This window comes from Erinaceus europaeus, chromosome 2 (genome assembly GCF_950295315.1).
Source record: "Erinaceus europaeus chromosome 2, mEriEur2.1, whole genome shotgun sequence".
Taxonomy (NCBI): Eukaryota; Metazoa; Chordata; class Mammalia; order Eulipotyphla; family Erinaceidae; genus Erinaceus; species Erinaceus europaeus.
In genome coordinates, this window is record NC_080163.1 from 61,695,743 (window position 1) to 61,719,027 (window position 23,285).

Genomic DNA, 23,285 nt, shown 5'->3' on the forward strand with positions numbered 1-23,285 from the left:
CCACCAGAACTCTGTACCCCATCCCTTCCCCTGATAGCTTTCCTATTCTTTAACCCTCTGGGAGTATGGACCCAAGGCCATTGTGGGATGCAGAAGGTGGAAGGTCTGGCTTCTGTAATTGCTTCCCCGCTGAACATGGATGTTGACAGGTCGATCCATAATACTGGTAGTCTTTTGTCTGTCTTTCTTCTTTTCTTTTCCTTTTTTTAAACCAGAGCACTGATCAGCTTTGGTTTATGGTGGTGTGGGAAACTGAACCTGGGACTTTGGAGCCTCAGGCATGAGAGTCTCTTTGCATAACCATTATGTTATCTACCCCCCCCCCAAACACTGGGTGTCTTACTGTAGAACATTGTACATCTTATCAAATAGGTATCAGTTATTACTTTTAGTATGTTTTGAGGAAATCATGCTATTTGCTAAAGTGCTACTTAACATAGATCCTTATTTGACTAGAATAAACGCCATGATTGCAGTCTCCCCTCTTTTCCCTTTCCCCTCCTCATTCCTGTCCTTTAGCATTGTGGCCTCATGCATGAGTGACTCACTGAGATGACATTTTCATTCGTGTGTGTGTGTGTGTGTGTGTGTGTGAGAGAGAGAGAGAGAGCGAGAGAGAGAGAGAGACAGAACGAACGAACACGAGAACACTTCCTCAGCACTACTTCACCATTCGTTGAGTTTACTTTGGTGCTGTGGTGCTTCCATGTGGTGCTGGGTTCAAATCCAGGGCCTCACACATGGTAAGATGTGAGATCTACTTGGAGAGCCCCTATCTCCCCATCTTCTATTGCAGATTGTTTGAAAATGTTATGAACATGAAGTTTTGTTGAATATCTTGTTCTTTTTAATGTGACACTGGCAAATGAACCCAAGGTCTTTCATGCATGATAGTATTAGTATTGCTGAGTGACCTCCTTGGCCCAATTTTTTAATTCATTATTTTCTTGAAGGAGAGGAAGGGAAGGAGGGACAGACTCAGACACTACAACACCATTTCACTTTTTATGGAACTTCCTTCTTTACTGTTGATGGTCCTCTCCCAGGCTAAGATTAAACCTAGGGACCTAGACATGGAAGACAACCCCTACTGAGTGAGCCAGCTCTGATTCACGTAGTGTGTGTGTGTGTGTGTGTGTGTGTGTGTGTGTGTGTGTGTGTCTCCCCATCCCCGTCCGTCCCACCAGAGCACTGCTCAACTCTGCCTTATGGTGGTGCTGGGGATTGAACCTGGGACCTCTGAGCCTCAGGCATGAAAGCCTTTTGCATAACTATTATCCTGCCTTCCCAGGCCCCACATCTTTTACTTTTTATGCTGTCACTTTACATTTATATTACATGTTTTTAGCATAGAAAAATATTAATGTAATGCTTGGGCTTTGTACATTTGCAACACTGTGTCACAGGCCAGTTTTTTCATCCCCAGTTTTAGATAGAGGAGAAGCACCATAAATGAATTTCTTCAAGAATTTTGCTTTTAATGTGGGTAACATACAGCCTAGTATGAATTAAGATGAATCTAATCCAGGACCACAGAGATAGCTCATTTGGTAATCTGTATACCGATACCATACCATATTCAAGACCCTGGCTTGAGCCCTGGCAACACATTGGAGCAAGCACCATGGACAGCACTAGAGAAACGCTCCATGCATGGTGGAATGGTAATAAAGTGCTTCTCTCTGTCTAAACATAATAATAAATAAATGGCCCAGGATGATAGTGTTGCTCATACTTTATATTTACACCATAGATCAAGTAACTTGGCTCAGTTGATACCTCTATGTGGCAAAACAAGCTAATTCTTAGAGGTAGATATACAAAGAACTTTGAAGGATAGGATAAAATAACTTGAAGAGAGAGAGAGAGAGAGAGAGCATAATATATGATTTCTAAAGATAGTAGATTAGGAGTAGAGGAAGAGAATGTTGGTATCTAGTATAGTGGAGGGGAGAGGTTGTAAATCCAAGTGTTTTTTTAAACTTTTGAGCCAGTCAAGGAAATGGATTAAAAATGTTTAATAGGGATTAATCTGGTAGCAATATGCAGAAAATAAAAACTAGAGTTATCAATCTATGTAGAAGGTTGAATATAGACAGCAGCCGCCGCCTCTGCAGACCCAGCATGAACTTGGACAAGCGCATCCACCTCGAGCTGCGGAACCGGACGCCCTCTGACGTGAAAGAGCTTGTCTGGACAACTGCCGCTCCTTCGAGGGCAAGATCGGGGGCCTCACGGAGGAGTTCGAGGAGCTGGAGTTCCTGAGCATGATCAACGTGGGCCTCACCTCTGTCGCCAACCTGCCAAAGCTCAACAAGCTCAAGAAGTTTGAATTAAGTGACAACAGAATCATAGGGGGCCTGGAAGTCTTGGCAGAAAAGTGTATGAGCCTCACACACCTGAATCTCAGTGGCAACAAAATCAAAGACCTCAGCACGATAGAACCGCCAAAGAAGTTAGGAAGCCTGAAAAGCCTCGACCTCTTCAACTGTGAGGTGACCAACCTGAATGACTACCGGGAAAACGTGTTCAAGCTCCTCCCGCAGCTCATGTACCTGGACGGCTACGACCAGCACAACACGCCGAGGGCTACGTGGAAGGGCTGGACGACGACGAGGAGGAGGAGGATGAGGAAGAGTATGACGAGGACACTCCCACCCCTGCAGAGGAAGAGGAGGAGGAGGAAGAGGGAGAAGAGGAAGACGTGAGCGGAGAGGAGGAGGAGGACGAAGCATACAATGACGGGGAGGTCTGAGGATGAGGACGAGGACAAGGAGGAGGAGCTTGGCGAAGAAGAGAAAGGTCAGAAGAGGAAGCGGGAGCCTGAGGACGAGGGTGAAGAGGACGACTAGAGCCCGCCGTCCATCTGTCCGTCTGCCCGGACAGAAATCTCTGTGATTTGACTGTTTTTACCCCCACTCCCTCCCCGTCTCCCCTCCCCGTCTCCCCTCCCCCCCCCAAAAAAAACACACTTTTTTCCTGATTGTAAACATTACCTTGGGCACCAGAGGAACCGTGTGTGGGGGCGGGGGGGGGGGCTGGAGGGTGGAATAAAAGTATTTTTACTGCTGATCTTTTATTAATTTTCTTCTCCCCCACCCCCATGTCCCCTCTTGGGTATCTTTGGGTATCTTTGCAGAGGTCACGCCCTCTGCACTGGGGGCCCGGCTCCCGACACCCCCACGTGTAACCAGCCCCCCAGAGGTGGTGGTGGCGGCCACCCCACGTCCCTCTTGACAGCTGAGCCCAGGCTGGCGGGGAGGCGGGCGTCACATGACTCCCGGAAGAGAACCTCCTTGTTTAAGACCCTCAAGACTGATAAGACCTCCTTGTCCTGGGGACCAGGGACGCGTTCTGTGTGACCGCGTGTCCTTGCCCCCACCTGCTACTGGGCCCTTCCCACAGCCTAGCGGGGAGGGGGCCTCTGCTGCAAGTTGAGTCTTCCCTGCTTTCCTCCCTTCCTTCCTAGCACAGAGAGACTGACCTAAAGCTGTATTTTCTTACCTCGCTGCCCCGAGGTGACCGCCACCCTGCCCCAATGTACAGGCTGCCTTCTAACCCCCGTGCCCGGCCACTTTGGGGGGGGCGGCCATCCCCGCACCCCTCTACTGTATAAAAGGACAACCTCGCCTCACCGGGTCCGCCGCCCCCCACCCTCCCCCAAGAGCCAAACTTTTGAGTTTTATGTCTGTTTGTCATTGATACATTTCAATAAAACTTTTTGATACAAAAAAAAAAAGAAAAGAAAAGAAGGTTGAATATAGTGATAAAATTAGAGAGACCAATAGAGATCAAAAAAATAAACTAAAAAGGAAAGAAAGATTTCCAAAGGAAAGGAGAGGCGGGGCCGGGTGGTGGCACACCTTGTTGAGCACACATGTTACAATGTGCAAGGAACTGGGTTCGAGGTCCTGGTTCCCCCCCTGCAGGGGAAAAGCTTTGTGAGTGGTGAAGCAGGGCTGCAGGTGTCTTTTTGTCTGTCTCCTCTCTGTTTCCCCCACCCCCTGTTAATGTCTGGCTGTCTCTATCCAATAAATAAAGATATTAAAAAAAAGGTAAAAAAGAAAGGAGAGGCAAAATAACTGCCTTGTAATAGCTTGGCAGTATCATATCTGGCTGAAATGTGAAGAAATTGATCTATCACTGACAGACAAGTGAGCTTTTGGATAATTAATGGATATGTAAAAGGTATATCACTTATCATATTATTTGAATTCAACAAATATGCGTATTATCATTTTTATATAGTTCTGACTAGGAAATAGAAATTGATATAGTATCTTGGCAGATGATTGTTTCTTTACCTAAATTTGCAGCAAATTGTATACATAGTAAAAGTATAAATTGAAATTTATCATTACTGATATAAGTCTGTAACATTTTCTTTCTCTAGTAATTTTGTTATGTCTAATTGTAGAAGCCATTGAATGAGCTCATCATCATAAAGATGAGTTCAATTTAATGCCCTTATTAATGCTTTGTATTGGCTTATGGGTTATGTGAACTGATTAAAATTGTACAAATCACCTCACTGTAGACTATACATAATGGAAAATGGCCATTCATGTTATGTATATAGCTGCATACTTTTCAAGAAAAGATATCCTAAAAATGTTTATTAAACAAACAGTGCTTGATACTATATGGGGTTCTTCAGAATTTAAGGAGATTAAATCTAACCCATGCATAGTTCCCCTGAAGATTACTGACTCTACAAAGAGAGGCTTTGAGTAAGTAACAGGTAAACTTGTTTGAAACTATGCATTATTTTGCTCTATTTTGATTCCAGTAAATGTTTACTTTACATACTGTGTAATAAGCCTATGGGGCAAAGGAAGAGGCCTGGGGTTCTTTTAGAATCCTTACCTAGCAGTCTGTGGGAACAGTAAAAAGGAAAAAATTGAGATATAAGCCATGAGAAATTATCTGGGAGTAGCATAAGTTTATCAAAGGAAAAATAAAGGAATGAAGAACTTGCATGACTAGAAGAGTATTAAAAATTACTTAACTGTCTTGATAAATATAAACACCTTCCAGCTGTCAATTTGTTTCCATTATAATGTTAACAAATAATTGTGCTTTGATCCATACTCCTAGTGGAGGAGAAGTGGTAGGAGGAAGAGGATAAAAGTACTCTGAACGCCAAGCTCCATCTGGACCTGCAGAGAGAGAAGGGAAAAGGGGAGGAACATTTAGAAGTAGTAATAAGGTCATGAGTGGCTTGGAGGGGAAGAGAGGACTGGACCTGGAAGACAAAGTGGGAAGTTATGTACAAATAGAGACAGATAGTTGTAGAGGTGACAGTTAACCCATGTCTGCAACTTTGGGAGAACCACGGTGGTTTGCAATGGAAGGACTTGGGATTCAGAACTCTGGTGGTGGGAACGGTGTGGAATTATACCTCTGTTGACATGTAATTTTGTAAGTCAATATTGAATCGATCCCCTCCTCCCTAATCATACAGTCAATATTTAAGAACAGAGACAGTGTAAAGGTAGATTTTAGTTCCTCAAAAGACTAGAAAAGGGAGACAATTAGAAGTATGTAATATTTTTTCAAAATCAAAGAACAAAATAAAACAAAGATATGTCTTGGGAGAAAATGAAAATTAGACTCAAAGGCGGGAGTATCTACAGATGATATATCTGGATATCTAAAATATGCTCTCAAATTTAGGATATTACAAAACATTGTCTAAAAATTATTTTCCTTCATTGTTTAATCCTCACATATTAGAGATCACCGGGAAAAACTGTATTATTATTATTATTTTTAAATTTTTTTTCTTAAAAAATCATTTCTTTATTGGATTAATGGTTTATAGTTGACAGTAAAATACAATAGTTTGTACATGCATAAGTTTTCCACGTAGTAATTCAGCCCCCACTAGGTCCTTCTCTGCCATCATGTTCTAGGACCTGAAACCGCACCCCCCCACTTACCCCAGAGTCTTTTACTTTGATTCAGTACACCAGATTGTCTTGTTTTTAAAACTTATTTCCAAAAGTACAACACAAAGCTACTAAACTGTCTATTGCTGTCAGAAATTGTACTATGTATTTACCTCAATGCTGCCATCTGGTGATTCTCGTGTAGATCTCAACATGGTGTGTAAGCAACCTAGGACAATTTCTAGAATGCGGTAGCCTCCTGCTACAAATCTACTCTGTTTTTAAGAAATTTAATGAAAATGGGTCTCCATAGTGAAAATGTAAAAGTACTCTGAAATTTCTTTGTAAACAATAGAATATTGATTGATTACTAAGACTATTACTGAACTGTCAGACTTAGTGCCAACTCATGGTACTTTCTGTCGGAGTTGCTTATTTTAAGTAATTTTTGTTTCTCAGGTACACCCACTGCCAGAATTCTTGTGGCATCACAACTAAGAGACTCCTCCACTACCTCACTGCCCCCACCCTCACATCCATCCCTGCCTTTTCCCTCTGATAATCATCTCCATAGCTTTCACAGAGTCTAAGAATTAATCTGCTCATTATTTTCTGCAAGTTCATAGTCATTTATATTCCACATATGTGTGAAACCATTTGGTATATGGCTTTGATTTTTACATACTTCACTTAGTATAGCCCCCATGATTTCCATCTATTTTACCCAGAAGAGTGCAATGTAAATTATTTCATTGAGTATATATTCCACAGTTCCTTTATCTAATCATCTGTTGGTGGGTAGTTAGGTTGATTGTAAACAGTGCTGCTCTGAATCCAGGGGTACATCTATCCTTTTGAATTGCTGTTTAGAGTCCTTCAGATAATTAACATTGCCTGCCATTAGTAAGGAGTGTTTAAAGACACTAATTTCTAGTTTAAAATTTTAAAGACAAAAGTTCTTTTTTTTTCTTTTTTAAATCTTTATTTATTGGATAGAGACAGCCAGAAATTGAGAGGGAAGGAGGTGATAGAGAGGGAGAGAGAGAGAGAGGGAGAGAGAGAGACCTGCAACACGGCATCACCACTTTTGAAACTTTCCCCCTGCAGGTCGGGACTGGCTGCTCGAACTTGGGTCCTTGCATATTATAACATGTGCTCTCAACCAGGTGTGCCACCACCCAGCCCTCAAGACAAAATTTCTTTTGCTGTGGAACAGTAAATGGTTTTCAGACTTTGTCTTTTCTGGTCCAGCAAAATAGCTCACTTGGGTAGTATGCTACCTTGCCATGTGTGCGACCCAGGTTCTAGCCTAGTCCTTAAGGTGTTTAAGGAAGCTTTGATGCTATGGTTTCTCTCTCTTCTGTCCCTCCTCCCCTCCCTCCTTCCCTCCCTGCCTCTATCTAAAAGACAAAAAGCAGACTCTTTTCCTCTTTGTTATATGTTTATTTTGTTAAATATGATCTAATCTATCACTCAGAAGTAGTAGCAGACAAACCAAGTACTGAGCTATACCCAATGCATGTCAATTATAACTTGGTTTGAATAATGATACTGACTCTGTCCTGCTCTACAGCTGCTGCTCAGAATGTAGGTATCTCCATCTCTTCTGTGATTATGTGTTACAGGGGACTCTTTATCTGAACCGATGTGTATTTCTTTTGTAGCTAGGCTGCTGAAGTAATTTAATATACATTGTATGTGAAAATGAGCCAGTCATTACACTGAATATTGTCCAATATTGAGTATAGAAGACTTTTTTTTTTTTTAAACTATCTTCAGTTTGCTTTAGCATTCAGCATAAACTCTGAAAGTGAAGACTTCTTAAAAATTTACTTTATTAGACAGAACAGAGAGATATTGAGAGGGGAAGGGCAGCTAAGGAGAGAGAAAGAGAGATAGCTATAATACTTGCTTCATCACTTGTGAAGCTCAAGACTTTGTCTTCTTTATTCACTACTATACCCTCAAGGTTAGAATACTTAGTAAAAATTAAGATAATCAATATAATGAATTAATAAAAATTTACCTTTTAGGGGAGTTTCCTTACTAGACAGACTGTTATACTAGGGAAGTGACAAACTCTAAAGTCACTGCTGAAAACAATCTTCAATAGTACTTCTAGTTCTTTCCTTTATTTCTGTTTTTATCTTACAGCCTAAAGTGCCTTCTGTGTTCTTTTAGCTTGTCAGCTCTCTTATTATGACCAGCACTTATATTTAACTAGACTTTTTAATCCTTTTTTGAATTTATTTAGAATAGAGACAGAAATCAAGAGGGAAGAGGGAGAAAGAAACACTTGCAGCACTGCTTCATGGCTCATGAAACTTCCCCAGCCCCCTCCCACCAGGGACTTAAACCGGAATCCTTATATATACTGACCACCACCTGGCCCCAGACTTTTTAATCTTAAATGAAGAGTATGCTTTTTAAAATCCTTACTGCACTGTTTTTTTTTTTTTTTTTTTTTTTTATGTGATCAATATGATCATTACAAGGGCAATTTATAAAGACTCAACCCAAGAGGCTTTGTAAAAGATGACCTAATTGGTTAGAAATTTAGGCGAGTGATAAAGTTGTCCTGATGTTATCAGTAACTTTCATAGGAATCATACCTTTACTTTCACTGTCATTCTGTTGATACAGTGAGGAATGCTAGTATATAAATGAATTTTTTTGTGTGTTTTTTATAGCCGGTTGCTGAACCAATTCCCATCTGCAGTTTCTGTCTTGGTACAAAAGAACAAAACCGAGAAAAAAAGCCAGAGGAACTCATCTCCTGTGCTGACTGTGGCAACAGTGGTATGTGATCTCCTTCCTGTATTCTTTCTAAAGTGTGTTGTTAGATAAGAGGGAAATATATTTAACTGAGTTTGTATTCTATATCCTTATGAAAGTAATGTTTTATCTCAGGCTTCATATAAACTTCTAGATGAGGAAAAGATTTAAATATATAGCTAAAATTTCTTACTCAGTCAATTTTAGTAAGGTTAAAATAAAGCTTTACGTAGGCTTATTTTCCCCTTTGATCTCTGTTTCACTGTCAAACATCTGCTTAAATCACAGCAATCAGTTTGAAGTTATTGCTGATTTAATAGTCATTGCTTGTCTTGACTTATGCCTCAGGTTCCATGAATAGAACCAGGGTGATAGCAGATTTATTTTTCTTGATAGAAACTTACATATGTCACTTTGGGAAGTAAGAGTGTTGACATTGCAATTTAGTGAATTGTGTGAAATTTTGCTCTTTAAAAAAGATTCTGTGAACTCTCCTAATTTGTCACCTCCAGAGATGTTCTTGCTGTTAACATTTTAAGAACTTACAAAGCTTACTGAAAGGCCTAGTAGACCAGCATTATCTTTGATCATTCTCTTAATTATCAGTGACAGTAGTGAAGTGTGTTAAATACCAACAATAGTCAGGATTTAAACCAGAAACTAGAAAATACATCAGATACTTTCAAAGGAAAGACATTTAATACAGGCATCCGGTATTAGTGGACTTGTTGGAAGGGTTTAAGAGACAAACTCTAGGCTGGGCTTTAAGGATCGATTCCTGGAACATTGTAGAAACTCACTGGGGAATCATTATATTCCCCTCTAATCTGGAGGAAAGGGAAGCAGGAGACTACTATAGATCTCTCTCTCTCTCTCTCTCTCTGGCTTGTTTTGTTTTAAACAGAGCATTAGCTTTGGCTAATGGTGGTGTTGTGCGTTGAGCCCAGGACGTTGGAGCCTCAGGTGTGAGAATTGTTTGCATAACCATTATATGCTATCTCCCATTGAGTTCTGGAGCTAGATAAAGTAATAATGAAAGATAAAGAATAATAAAAAATACAGAAAAAAGAAAAAGAAAGAAAATGTTGGCTCTGACCATCATCACAGTATAGCATCATCTCTTAATAGCCATAAAGATAAGGAATGGAAACTGGTATTTTCAAACTGGTACTTTGCTTTTATCAGAGAATGGTATCAGGAGAAAGGTGTTTTTTTTTTTTTTTTTTGCTAAGTTTCTGTCTTTGAAAAGCTGCATCTTTTTGCAGCCAGCTTCCATATAAGAATTAAATTCTGCGCAAAGTGCAAGGACCAGTGTAAGGATCCCGGTTCGAGCCTCTGGCTCCCCACCTGCAGGGAAGTCACTTCACAAGTGATGAAGCAGGTCTGCAGGTGTCTATCTTTCTCTCTCCCTCTCTGTCTTCCCCTCCTCTCTCCATTTCTCTCTGTCCTATCCAACAATGATGACAACAATAATAACCACAACAGTAAAAAACAGGGGCAACAAAAGGGAATAAATAAATAAAATAAATTTAAAAAATAAATAATAAAGAATTAAATTCTATCAACTAGATGTAGATTTTTTTCTTTTAGCTTTATATATATAGAAAACATGAAGAGAAGGTAGAAATACCTTTTGATTGGTAGATGAGCAGGTCAGGCATAATACCACAAAACAAAATGAACTCTAGATAGATCATATTTACATAAAAATATAAATTTAAAAGAAATTATATAAAAATATAGTGGCATGTTAAAAGATGCAGTGATTTCCAAACCATTTTGATAATGGAACCCTTTCTCCAAATCAAGTATTTTGGGAATCTCAATCTATAAAACAAACAAAAATGAAAATGTTTTAAGTAAATTGGAAATAAAATGGGGATGGGGAAAAGATTTTGTTATAGCCCTCTACCTTTTTTTTTTTAAAGTTTTATTTATTTTATATATGAGTAAGACAGAGAACCACTCCATCATATGCAACACAGGGGATTGAATTTGGACCTCATGCATGTAAAGAATGTGCTCTATATAGCCCACACTTCTGGAAGACAACTCTACAGGGGTGTTAAAGAGTTGGTACTCATGTCTGGAAATAGAAGAGAAGCAATCATAGAAGCCAGAATTCCTACCTTCTGCACCCCATAAAGAATTTTGGTCCATACCCCAGAGGAAGAGAAATGTTAGGGAAAGATGTCTCTGAACTCTAATTCCATCAAGTCCTGGAGAGAGAAGATATAAAAAGGAAGGACATTTGGAAGTAGTAATAAGTGTAGGTGTGACTTAGAAAGGAAGAGAAGGCAGAACCATAGGAAAAAATAAAGGGCGTATATAATAGTTAACCCATATCTGTGACCTTGGGAGAACTATTGCAAAGGGAATGGCGACACAGAACTCTGATGGAAAAGGTGTGGAATCATACCCCTCTTATTTCATAATTTTGTAAATCAATATTAAATCACTAATAGAAAAAAAAAGAGTTAAGTTTCTAAGGCATATTTCTGGTCACATAAACATCACCAAACTTCTAGATAAATACCTCCAGTGGTCCAGGAAGTGGTGCAGCAGGTAAAGCATTGGACTCTCAAGCAAAGGGTCCCAAGTTCAATCCCTGGCAGCACATGTACCAGAGTGATGTCTGGTTCTTTCTTTCTCTCCCGCTGTCTTTTTCATTAGTAAATAAATAAGCTTAAAAACAAACAAATAAAAAAACCTCCAAACACTTCTTATACTGAACAATAATTTGTTTTCTTTTTTAAAAAAGACTTCATTTACTTTATTAGATAGTGACAGAGAGAAATAGGGAGGGGGGGGAGAGAGAGAGAGAGAGAGAGAAGAGGGAAGAGAGAGAGAGTCAGCCTGTAGCACTGCTTTACTGTTTGAGAAGCTTTCCTCTGCAGGTTCAGACTGGGGGCTTGAACCTAAGTTGTGTGTGGCGACATGTGCGTTCAGCCAGGTGTACCACCACTTGGCGCTCAATTTGTTTTCATTCATTCATAGTTCATCTTTCTTATTCCAGTTTAGGATTATTGTTACCAGCACCTATTCTGGCCATTCAGACCACTTGTCAGAAACCAACTCTAGAGGAGGAACCCTTCCATTATAGGATGCACTCACACACTCACTTATATTGAGACAATTGATAAACAATAGTGAAGCTAATGTTTATCTTTTTGGAGTATGGAAGGGAAATCTGAATATTTGAGAAAATCTACACAGACATGAGAAGAATATGCAAATGCCACACAGTAACCCTGACCAGGAATTATTATTATTATTACCTCACCAGCAGTGTTATAATGCCACATTCAACAAAACTGTTATTCAAGTGCCAGCTGTGATGAAATTTTGCTTCCCAAACTGAAACTCAGTCTATATTCTAAGTTAAATAAAAAAATGAGAATAATTTGGGTGAAAAATAATCATATTTTATGGCAAAAAGTTAGAGGCTGTGAAGTATATAGAATATGTTTACATTTCAAGTATAAAGTCCAAGGAGCAGAGCTCATCAATAGGCAGCTTATCTGAGTGAAAGTTAATACTTGAACATATGAAAAACTGTTCAACTCAAGTCATGATAGGAATGCACACTAAAGCAGCTGTCAAGTGTCACTTTATTTGCCTTTATCATAATAAAACTTTAAATGTAAGAGAATCCAAATCTAGAGCTGATGAAATTGTGGTAAAGCATTTGTACTTTGTTCATGCCACTAGGTAGTAAATCATAGGGCTTGGACTATACTTTGGCAGTGTATGTCTACCTTTATAGCTATAAAAATGTACATTTCATTTTATTTATCAATCTCACTTCCAGGAATTTATACTAAGGAATTAATTTTTAAAAAGAGAATCTGTAGATGGGAAACAATTTATTTTGGTGTCTTTTTTTTTTTTTTTTCTATTATGGGTAATATTCTTAAGTGGTTCACAGTAGGAAAATGGTTAAGTAGATCACAGTTTGTCATTTTGGTGGCATATAATCAGTTCAACAATTATAATGTTTAGGGCTAGAGAGATAGCATAATGGTTATGTGAAAAGACTTTCATTCCTGAAGCTAAGATCCAAGTTCAGTTCCCAACACCAGTCAAAGATAAGCAGTACTCTGGTAAAAGTAAGTAAATAAACGAAGAATTTATTTGAATGAAATAATGAAAAGCAAACCCCAACTACATACCCTTTTATATTAAAGTTGTGTAAGGACTTTTGGTAAGTTAAGGAAAAACACAACATGAAAATGGCTATTCTAAGATAATAGGTTATAGTAAAGTAAGATTTCAACCTCCTTTCTCATTTTCTTTTTATTAGTGATGTGTTGATATACTTTTTTTTTTTTTTGTACTTAACCAGAGCACTGCTCAGCTCTGGCTTATGGTGGTGTGGGAGATTGAACCTGGGACTTTGGAGCCTCAGGCATGAGAGTCTCTTTGCATAATCATTATGCTGTCTACCCCTACTCATGACACACTTAAAATTTTTTTTTGTTATCTTTATTTATTTATTAGATAGAGACAGAGAGAAGTTGAGAGGGAGGAGAAGATAGAGAGGAAGAGAGACAGAGAGACACCTGCAGCCCTGCTTCACCACTTGCAAGGCTTTCCTCCTGCAGGTGGGGAGTGGGGCTTGAACCTGGGTCCTTGTGCACTGTAATGTGCTGTCAACCAGGTGAGCCATGACCCGGCCCCCCTCATGATACACTTTCTGTCTCATGAAAGTGAAATTTCTTTAGGCATAGAAGAAGATATTTGAAATCAAATTGACTGACTCTTAGGAGAGGAAATATTTTTTCCCCTTTGTTTTTGGTTACTGTTTGTATCACTAGAAAAATGTGCTTAAGTTTTAGTTTATCTTGAATGCCTTAAATTATGAGCAGACAACTCATACTAAGTAACGAGATGTCATCATACAGTTTTAGTTAGTAAAAGTAGCATGACTTTAAAATGAGAGCATAGAAGGGTAGAAAGTGAAATGTAAAATCCTTTTCCTTCCCAGTGTATAGATCTATAGACTAGGATTGTTCTTGTTTACCAAAGATGACCCAGATATATTTATATGCATACAATCATGCATCCACATATAATATTTTTATGGAGGCTTAACAACAATTAATGAAAGTTAGGAGTTTGTCAAATTTTTTAAATCATATTATGTAGAGGGGGCAGGGGTTCTAAGTTCTATTTAGTATGTTAATAAAACGGAATTAGAGGACCAAATCTTTATGAGAGGTATAGCATTCTTCTAGGAGTATCTTGTCTTTGATACATGTTTTGGTTTAAGATAAAATTCTTTTTTAATTTTATTTAATGCAGTTAAAAAAGTGATTGACTTGGCAGTTAGATGATAAATATTTATTGAGTGAATATATCCTTTTCAGCACTACTGTATTTATAAACTGTATTTATTTGGCTTGGTAATTAATTATATACTTATATATAACTTGAAAGTTTTATATATATTAGTCCTGCTTTAACAATCAGTTATTAGCAACCCAGGTTCCATAGTAAATACATGGAAGTTGATTGAATGAATAATGCTTTCTTTTAGTTCTCTTGAGTATAGAGAATAAGAGTGGCCATGTCAGGCATGTAGTGGATTATTTGTGAGTTGGATTATCTAGTGAAGACAAAGGCACATTGTTGGAGAGTGGGCCCACTGCCTGGGAAGTCCAGGCTGTTGTTTCCATAAGATCTGAGTGGTTTGACCCCAGGCTCTCTCCCACCCAGGGTCGAGCCAGTGGCAGGTTCCCCCAACCTCCTGAACTAATGATGGATGGCTTCTCTGGATGGGGTCTACCTTTCTGCACATGCCCCTCCTCTCCCCTTAAAACAAAGGCCATGAATTACTGTATATTGTGTTTGACCAAACTTGAAAACCACTGCAAACTCCTGTTACTCAACTGCCTCCCTCCTCTGAAGTGCCTGTAATTTTCCCCCCGGGGAAAATTGCATTGTGAGCTTGTGATCAAAGCTTGTATGGTAACTCTTCACTTTTTGTTTATTTATTTATTTTAAAATTTCTTCATTGGGGAATTAATGTTTTACATTTGACAGTAAATATAATAGTTTGTACATGCATAACATTTCCCAGTTTTCCATATAACAATACAACCCCCTCTAGGTTCTCTGTCATCCTTTTTTGGACCTGTATTCTTCCCCACACCCACCCCAGAGTCTTTTACTTTGGTGCAATATGTCAATTCCAGTTCAGGTTCTACTTGTTCTTTCTCTTCTGATCTTGTTTTTCTACTTCTGCCTGAGAGTAAGATCATCCCATGTTCATTCTTCTGATTCTGACTTATTTCACTTAACATGATTTTTTTCAAGGTCCATCCAAGATCGGCTGAAAACAGTGAAGTCACCATTTTTAATAGCTGAATAGTATTCCATTGTGTATATATACCACAGCTGGTAACTCTTCACATGTGATCAAATAGTTTATAGGTCAGAATGTGTTGTTTTGTCTTTGGGTTAATGATTACCTTAACCTTCTCCCTGTGCAATAGGTATATCTGCTTGCTTTCTCTCTCAATAAACTGGTTGCCCACTTCTCTGAGGCCTCTCCTAGAAAAAAAAAAGTGATTGAGTACTTATTAGTGAATTTCCTTTCATTAGGTCATCCATCCTGTTTAAAGTTTTCCCCTGAACTAACGGTTAGAGTGAAGGCCTTACGATGGCAATGCATCGAGTGTAAAACATGCAGCTCCTGTCGAGATCAAGGCAAAAATGCAGTGAGTATCTTGCCTTCCAGTGATACTTTGTTTTAGTAGTAGCATATGTAACTGATATTTTCCTCTAAGTATGGTTAACTATTTTTCAGTCAGTTGGTTCAACAGAATTTAGAACAATAGTCTTTGAAAACTGCATTTCGTAGTTTAAAGTATTTGTGTATTGAGACAGGTTATTTCCAGACAGTTACTAATGCATCTAATACATATATTTGCAGAGGCTAAGATACTTTAAAAGAGATATACTCATGTAATTTTTAAAAAATGTTTATATTTTTAAAATGTTTTTGTTGTCTTTATTTGATAGAGACAGCCAGAAATCAAGAGGGGAGAGGGAGATAGAGAGGGAGAGAGACATAGAGACACCTGCAGCCCTGCTTCACCACTCATGAAGCTTCCCCCCTACAGGAGGGAACCAGGGGCTTGAACCTGGGTCCTTGCGCACTGTAATGTGTGCTCAACCAGGTGTGCCACCACCTGGCCTCATACTCATGAAATTTGAGCACTATGGAGGGATTCATGCTGTCCTTTTCTTTTATTTGGAAAATTAAACAGACTAAGTTTATATATAGTAACTGAATAAACTTAGGAGTAATGGAACTGTAGGTCTTTATTAAAAATTGGATAGGCTTACCTCGTAGAGTACAAATATTACCATGTGTGAGGACCCAATTCTAAGCTCCTAGACACCATCTGCAGGGGGCAAACAGTGTTAGGTTACCTCCCTCAATCTCCCATAGTTTCTCTGTCTCTATCAGAAAGAAAGAAAAAAAAATTGGATAAAGCAAAACTTGTTAATTCTAGAACTATTTAGTTTACTCAGTTAATAAAAATTAAGGAAGCTCTTAAAGTAATTAATCTTCATAATAAAAATATTGAAACTTTGTAAGTTTAGATACTATTTTCTTGTGTGTTTTTGTTTCATATGGCCAAATATAACCGTCTGTTCTCTATTTCAGGATAACATGCTCTTTTGTGATTCCTGTGACCGAGGATTTCACATGGAGTGCTGTGACCCACCACTTACCCGGATGCCAAAAGGTAAGAAACATCAAAATAAAGCTGGAAGTACAAATGAAAGTACATTTTTTTTTGGATTTTAATTTTTTAAATATTTATTTATTTATAAAATAGAAACACTGACGAGACTATAGAATAAGAGGGGTACAATTCCCACCATCAGAGCTCTGTATCCCATCCCATCCCCTCCCCTGAAGCTTTCCTACTCTTTAACCCCCTGGGAGTATGGACCCAGGGTCATTATGGGGTGCAGAAGATGGAAGGTCTGGCTATTGTATTTGCTTCCCCACTGAACACGGGCGTTGGCAGGTCAATCCATACACCCAGCCTGTCTCTCTCTTTCCTTAGTGGGGCAGGACTCAGAGGAAGCAGAGCTCCAGGACACATTGGTGGGGTCATATGCCCAGGGAAGTCCAGTTGGTATCATGGTAGCATCTGGAACCTGGTGACTGAAAAAGAGTTAACATATAAAGCCATACAAATTGGTTACTAATCATGAACCTAAAGGCTGGAATATTGAAGATGAAGAGTTGGGGTCTCCATTTTGGAGATAGCTAGTAGGTCTATTTTAGGTATATTACAGACGGCCCATGACTTCACTAGTTTTTGCCTGAGTCTGACATCTGATATGCAGGTGGACCCAGGTTATTGTCTGGGGAGATGATGTCATGGCTGGAAAAAGGGCTGGAAAGCTGGATCAGGGAAGGGAGTAGCTCCCAAATATGGGAAAAGCGTATAAATATTGTTGACTATATAAAAGTACATTTTATGTTCTGTGTTAAAATAAAAAAATACTAATATAAATATTTCTAATAGGAACTACTTTGTGTGAGAGAGCTAGAGGTCAGAATACTTCCCTCATTATATGTGGTGCTGGGGATTGAACCCTGTGCCTCAGGCTTGCAATGCACATGCTCGAGCTGCTGAATCACTTGCCAGGCTGCATTTCTGCTTTTAGGTTTCTTAATTAAAATGTTTATAAGATACTTGATATTCTCTTTTTGGAGGATTGCAAGAACATTATTCTACTTTTGAATTTTAGTTGATTTTTTTTTTTAAAGGTGCTTTTGCTATCTTTAGAAGACTTAAGTTAATGTGTATCAGAAGAGTAAATATCTTTTTTTGCCTCCAAGATTATTGCTGGGGCTCTGTGTCTGCACTACGAATCCACTGCGCCTGGAGGCTATTTTTCTCATTTTGTTGCTCTTGTTGTTGTGCTTGTTGTAGTTGTTATTGTTGTCATAGCTGTTGTCGTTGTTGGATAGGACAGAGAGAAATGGAGAGAAGAGGGGAAGACAGGGAAGAGGAGAGAAAGATACCTGCAGACCTGCTTCACTGCTTGAACCGGGATCCTTACGCCGGTCCTTCCGCTTTGTGCCATGTGCGCTTAACCCGCTGTGCTACCGCCCGACCCCCCCTGAATTTCTTATCCAGAATCCAATATAGAACGTGACATTATATTGTAGCTGTCAGATTGTCGTAGTCTTTTCTAGTCTGTGTTAAACCCTCAGACTTTATTGTTCCTGATTGTGAGATCTTTGAAAAGTACTGGTGAGTTATTTAATAGATTTAGGTTACCTGCTTTATCAGGGTGAAATTGAGGTAATGGAGTCTGACATGAATATCACAAAAGTGAGGCAGGACAGTGGCATACCTGGCTGAGCACACACCTTACAATGGGCAGGGACACAGATTCAAGTCCTGGTCTCCAAATGTAGGGGGAAAGCTTCACAAGCAGTGAAACAGTTTTGCAGTTATCTCTCTACCCCCTCCTCGTGTACCCTCTCAATTTCTTTCTGTTAAACAAAAACTACTAAAACAAGCAAAATAAACAATGAAACATCTAATATGAAATCACAAAAGTGATACACCTCTCAGTGTATTTGTAACAGGGATAAATACTGGCGTATCATTACTATTGATAGTAATGTTAACTTTGATTTATGATTACAGGAGAGAATTCTGAGAAACACTTTAAAGTTACTCTTTTTCTGCCTGACCTGCTAACTCTGGCACCCATCATTGATTCTTACATATAGCAGGGCTTTTTTTTTTATATTTATTTTTTCATTTTCCCTTTTTGTGGCCCTTGTTGTTTTTTATTGTTGTTATAGTTATTATTATTGTCATCGTTAGATAGGATAGAGAGAAATGGAGAGAAGAGGGGAAGACAGAGAGGGGGAGAGAAAGATAGACCTTGCAAACCTGCTTCACCACCTGTGAAGGAATACCCCTGCAGGTGGGGAGCCGGGGGCTCGAACCGGGATCCTTATGCCAGTCCTTGTACTTTGTGCCATGTGCGCTTAACTTTCTGCGCTACCACCCAACTCCCACATGTAGCAATTTTTACTTTGGTATTTGTATAATGATAATTTTTCTGTTTTCATTATCAATTTACACTGTTTATTGAAAGTATAATTTAAGGGAGAACTATCCCTTTCATAAATTCAGTTGTTGATGATCCTTATGGAATTACGGACATTGCTTTATTCAGTGGATTATAATCTATTTCCATTGCTTTTTGTTACTTCTTTGTTCAAATTGACCCAGATATGACTATTGGGACTTCTTCAGGTTGACTCCATCATCTTTTGAGCATTTATTTATTTTCTAGCACCACAGGTGATTCGTATCATGCTTTCCCGGCTTGTGTGCTAGAATCAACCAATCCTCTATGGAAACCTAACTTTTCTTACAAAATAATAATTTGGAACCAATATCTAGGTTATAGGTGTAGAGTATGATTTTTACTGAGAGGCACTCTAAGGTAGATGTGAATCTCTTCATAGTTTCTAGAATTTTGTGTGTATGTTTTCATGTTTATGTTTTAGGGGAACTTTCATCAGTTTTTAAATAAAGCCCTTGATCTGAAACCAGTAAAGAGTGCCTGCGGCATCTGAAACCTTTAAATGTATGTTTATCATTTTGTGTGGAATTTTCTTTCTTTATAGGCATGTGGATATGTCAGATATGTCGACCTAGGAAAAAAGGACGGAAACTTCTACAGAAGAAGGCAGCACAGATAAAACGGCGCTATGCTAATCCAATAGGACGTCCAAAAAACAGGTTAAAGAAACAAAACACGGTGTAAGTTGTACTTGTGGCAAGGTGAGGGGAGAAAAGGATAGGGTCTTCTCTATAGGACTCACTTGTTTGCTTTGTGAAAAAGACATAGTTATTAAAATGGGCACTTTCATATAACAATGATGGCTAACACTTTTTTTTTTTTCAAACTGGAGAGACAGAGAGACACCTGCAGCCCTGCTTCAACAGTTGTGTAGCTTTCCCCCTGTAGGTGGAGACCAGGGGCTTGAACCCGGGTTCCTGTGCACTGTAAAGTGAGCACTTAACCAGGTGTGCCACCTCCTGGCCCCCTGGCTAACACTTTTTAAGCCTTAATCAAAGTGCCAAGACACTGTTCTAAGTGCTTTACATGTGTTAGATCATGTAATTCTCCACAGTACAATGAAGGAGGTGCTGTTGGCACTCATTTTTTTTCAAAGGAGGAAACTACAGAATAGAGTGATTAACTTACACAAGTATATAGATAGTGTTGAAGTGGAATTAAAACTCAAGTAGTCTGGTACTAGTACTGCCCTTTAACCATCGTTTTATACTGTTTTTCTTAAAAAAAAAAAAGGGGGAGGGTGTTGGGGTGGGGGGGTGGGACAGGTATTGCAGCTACAATGCACTGGACTTTCATGCTTAAGACCCCATAGGTCCCAGGTTCAATCCCTGAACATCACCATATGCCAGAAATGTGTCATGCTTTGGTCTCAGTCTTTCTCTTGACAAATAAATTAATACTATGGAAATAAAGTTATGTAGCATTTCACAAATGTCATTCTTGATACATTCTCAGTAATTATTATTACTATTATTATTGGTAATCACTGGGGTTTCACCAACCTAGGCTGTCTTATTCAAACAGAATGAGACAGAGATAGATAGAGAGGAAGACACTTGAGCATTAGAGCTTCTGTCAGTGTGGTTGGGGTTGGACTTGAGCCTAGGTCATAGCAAGTGCACTATACAAGTGAGCTATCTTACCTGCTCCCTTAGTACTTTATTTCTGTTAGATGGAACATGTCATTGGAGAGCTGCTTATGTTGAGGTTATGACTAATTGTCAGTTCTATTTCTTTTTTTTTTTAAAAGATTTTATTTATTAATGAGAAAGATAGAAGGAGAGAGAAAATGAACCAGACATCACTCTGTTGCATGTGCTGCTGGGGATTGAACTCAGGACCTCATGCTTGAGAGTCCAATACTTTATCCACTGCGCCGCCTCCCGGACTACGTGCCCAGTTCTATTTCTTGATGTAAAATAATGTGAGTTTTTCATCGATTAGCAGAAGTCAGAAATATAGTTAGCCCCCGTGGACTTGGAAACTGGGCTATGTCTTGTGTAGGTGGGGCAAGATTCAGTAGCTAATTCTCTTTTCTTTCTTGTGTATCTCTATTGTAATTCCTTTTGTTGTTATTTATGTAAAATATCTGTAGGCCTCTAAACTTTTCTTTATTGTCAAAAATTTCATCTACCATTTCTGCAGATGAGAGTATCTTAAACTTAGTAGAACTGAAAAGTACTAGCATTAGTAGTTTGAACTATACAAAGTCAGTATTGTAGCTCATAGTATCAAACTTCAGTTTTCCTAAAATAATCTCTTCATTCTGACATTCAGAAAGTAACCCATCTGTTTAGTGATAAAATGTAACTCTGAGTTGGTATAAAGATTGGAGTACTTTAGACCTGAGTGGATGGTAGTTGTTCTCAGGTCTCTCATTTTATGGATGAAGATACTGTTGTTTAGAGAGAATGTGATGTGGTCAAGACATACAGCTAGTAAGTAGCAAAATTGTGACTCAAACATATCATCTGACTCCTAACCTAGGATTCTTTTCACTACAAATAACTATCAATAGGTTTCCTGGAAATAGATGTTTTTAATAATCTCATTCATATGATATTTATAGTATGTGAAACATTCTTAACAAATTGATTTTTTAAATAAATTGTGGGGTATTTACTAATTCAATGTTATATGATATATAGAAGACTTTGAAAGAGTCTTTTTTAATAATTATCCTTTTCGGTTTTTGATTCTTCAGATCAAAAGGTCCCTTCAGTAAAGTTCGAACTGGCCCTGGAAGGGGTCGGAAACGTAAACTCACCCTCTCTAGCCAATCAGCATCATCATCAGAAGAAGGATATTTAGAACGAATAGATGGCTTGGACTTCTGCACAGATAGTAATGTCCCCTTGAAGTTCAACAAGAAAACCAAAGGGCTCATTGATGGCCTTACCAAATTCTTCACCCCTTCCCCTGATGGGCGGAAACCTCGAGGGGAGGTGGTAGACTACTCTGAGCAATACAGAATCAGGAAAAAGGGCAACAGAAAATCAAGCACTTCAGATTGGCCCACAGGTAAATGTTTACTTAGAAACAAAAAATATTCTTTAAGTGTATTATTTGAAGTGTCACTAGCCATGCTAGATAGTTTTATATTTATTTAAATTGTTTATGAAATATAGACTATTAATATACATATTTGATGATACTAAGATGATAATAATATCAGAAATTTAGAGATTTTAGGACCCCCCCAAAAAAAAGGGTGCATTTTTGATAGACTCCTAAAGAATCTGCAGGCAGAAATTTGGTTTGTAACAATGAACCAAGGACTACTTTACATTCATTAATTATCAAATGAAATCATGTGATGGGCATCTTAATGCTTTATTCCCTGAGGGAAATTGGAAAGTGTGGTGAATAAAATGTCTAAAAATAAGAAAAAGTTCAAAATATATACAGGCAGGATAATATCATTGAGTTTTCTATTTTAAATTGTTGCAAATATGGTTGTCATACTTCATAGGCTGTATGGAATGTGAGAACCACGTATCATTTGCAAATATATGTACAATTATTTGCAAAGTAGAAAACATCTGATTGCTCAGATGATTAAAATTCAAACTAGTGTCAGTGCTGCTGAGTGCCTTGTGAAAAAGTAGAAAGCGCTCTGAGGAAAGTAGAACTCTTTGGATCACATAGACCAAAGGGTACTCATTTTCTACAAGAGAGTTTAACTTTGATTTTTTTTTTCTCCCTCAACATCCTATTGGTGAGCATATGTCTTGTTTCCTCATTACTGCTTAAGTCAAATGAGTAATTGGGCGGCGGGGGGTGGGGGTGGGGAGGAGGGGGGCTGTAGCGCAGTGTGTTAAGTGCACATGGTATGAAGTGGCAAGGACCGGCTAAGGATCGTGGTTCAAGGTGTCTTCCCCTCCTCTCTTGATTTCTCTCTGTCCTATCCAACAACAATGATAGCAGTAACAACAATAGTAATAACAACAACAATAAACAACAGCCACAAAAAAGAAAAAATAGTCTCCAGGAGCAGTTGATTTGTGGTGCAGGCACCAAGCCCTATGATAACCCTGGAGATAAATAAATAAATAAATAAATAATAAATAAATGAGTAATTGGTTTAATATAGGAGAGAAAATCCTTATTATTGTTAGTCCCTTCCCCCTTTTATGCTGTTCTGGTTGATTTTTTAATATTTATTTATTCCCTTTTATTGCCCTTACTGTTTTTTATTGTTATACTTATTTTTGTTGTCATCATTGTTGGATAAGACAGAGAGAAATGGAGAGAGGAGGGGAAGAGAGGGGGAGAGAAAGGTAGACACCTGCAGACCTGCTTCACTGCTTGTGAAGCAACTCAGGGGCTCGAACCAGGCTCCTTACACTCATCCTTGTGTTTGCGCCACACTTGCTTGTTTGCTTACCCCCACTGCTCTACCACCCGACTCCTTGATTTTTTTCTTTTGCTTTTACATTGTTATTTAATAAGAAAATATGTAATTAACTGATA

The 23,285-nt window shown here is 38.6% G+C and overlaps 1 protein-coding gene and 1 pseudogene across 5 annotated transcripts in view; both read left to right on the forward strand.

The window, feature by feature from the left end:
* The window catches only part of KAT6A (lysine acetyltransferase 6A), a 149,105-nt gene that overhangs the window by 61,391 nt on the left and 64,429 nt on the right, over positions 1-23,285 (forward strand). For 4 of the 5 annotated variants that reach the window (XM_060181834.1, XM_060181829.1, XM_060181847.1 and 1 more), the window contains 5 exons: positions 8,582-8,690; positions 15,273-15,388; positions 16,345-16,426; positions 19,357-19,492; positions 21,517-21,833. In XM_060181834.1, coding sequence (XP_060037817.1) covers positions 8,582-8,690; positions 15,273-15,388; positions 16,345-16,426; positions 19,357-19,492; positions 21,517-21,833 — 760 coding nt within the window. The remainder of the gene's footprint in view (positions 1-8,581; positions 8,691-15,272; positions 15,389-16,344; positions 16,427-19,356; positions 19,493-21,516; positions 21,834-23,285) is intronic. The other variant, XM_060181857.1, reaches the window with a different exon arrangement.
* Positions 2,019-2,944, forward strand: LOC103113233 (acidic leucine-rich nuclear phosphoprotein 32 family member A-like; annotated as a pseudogene).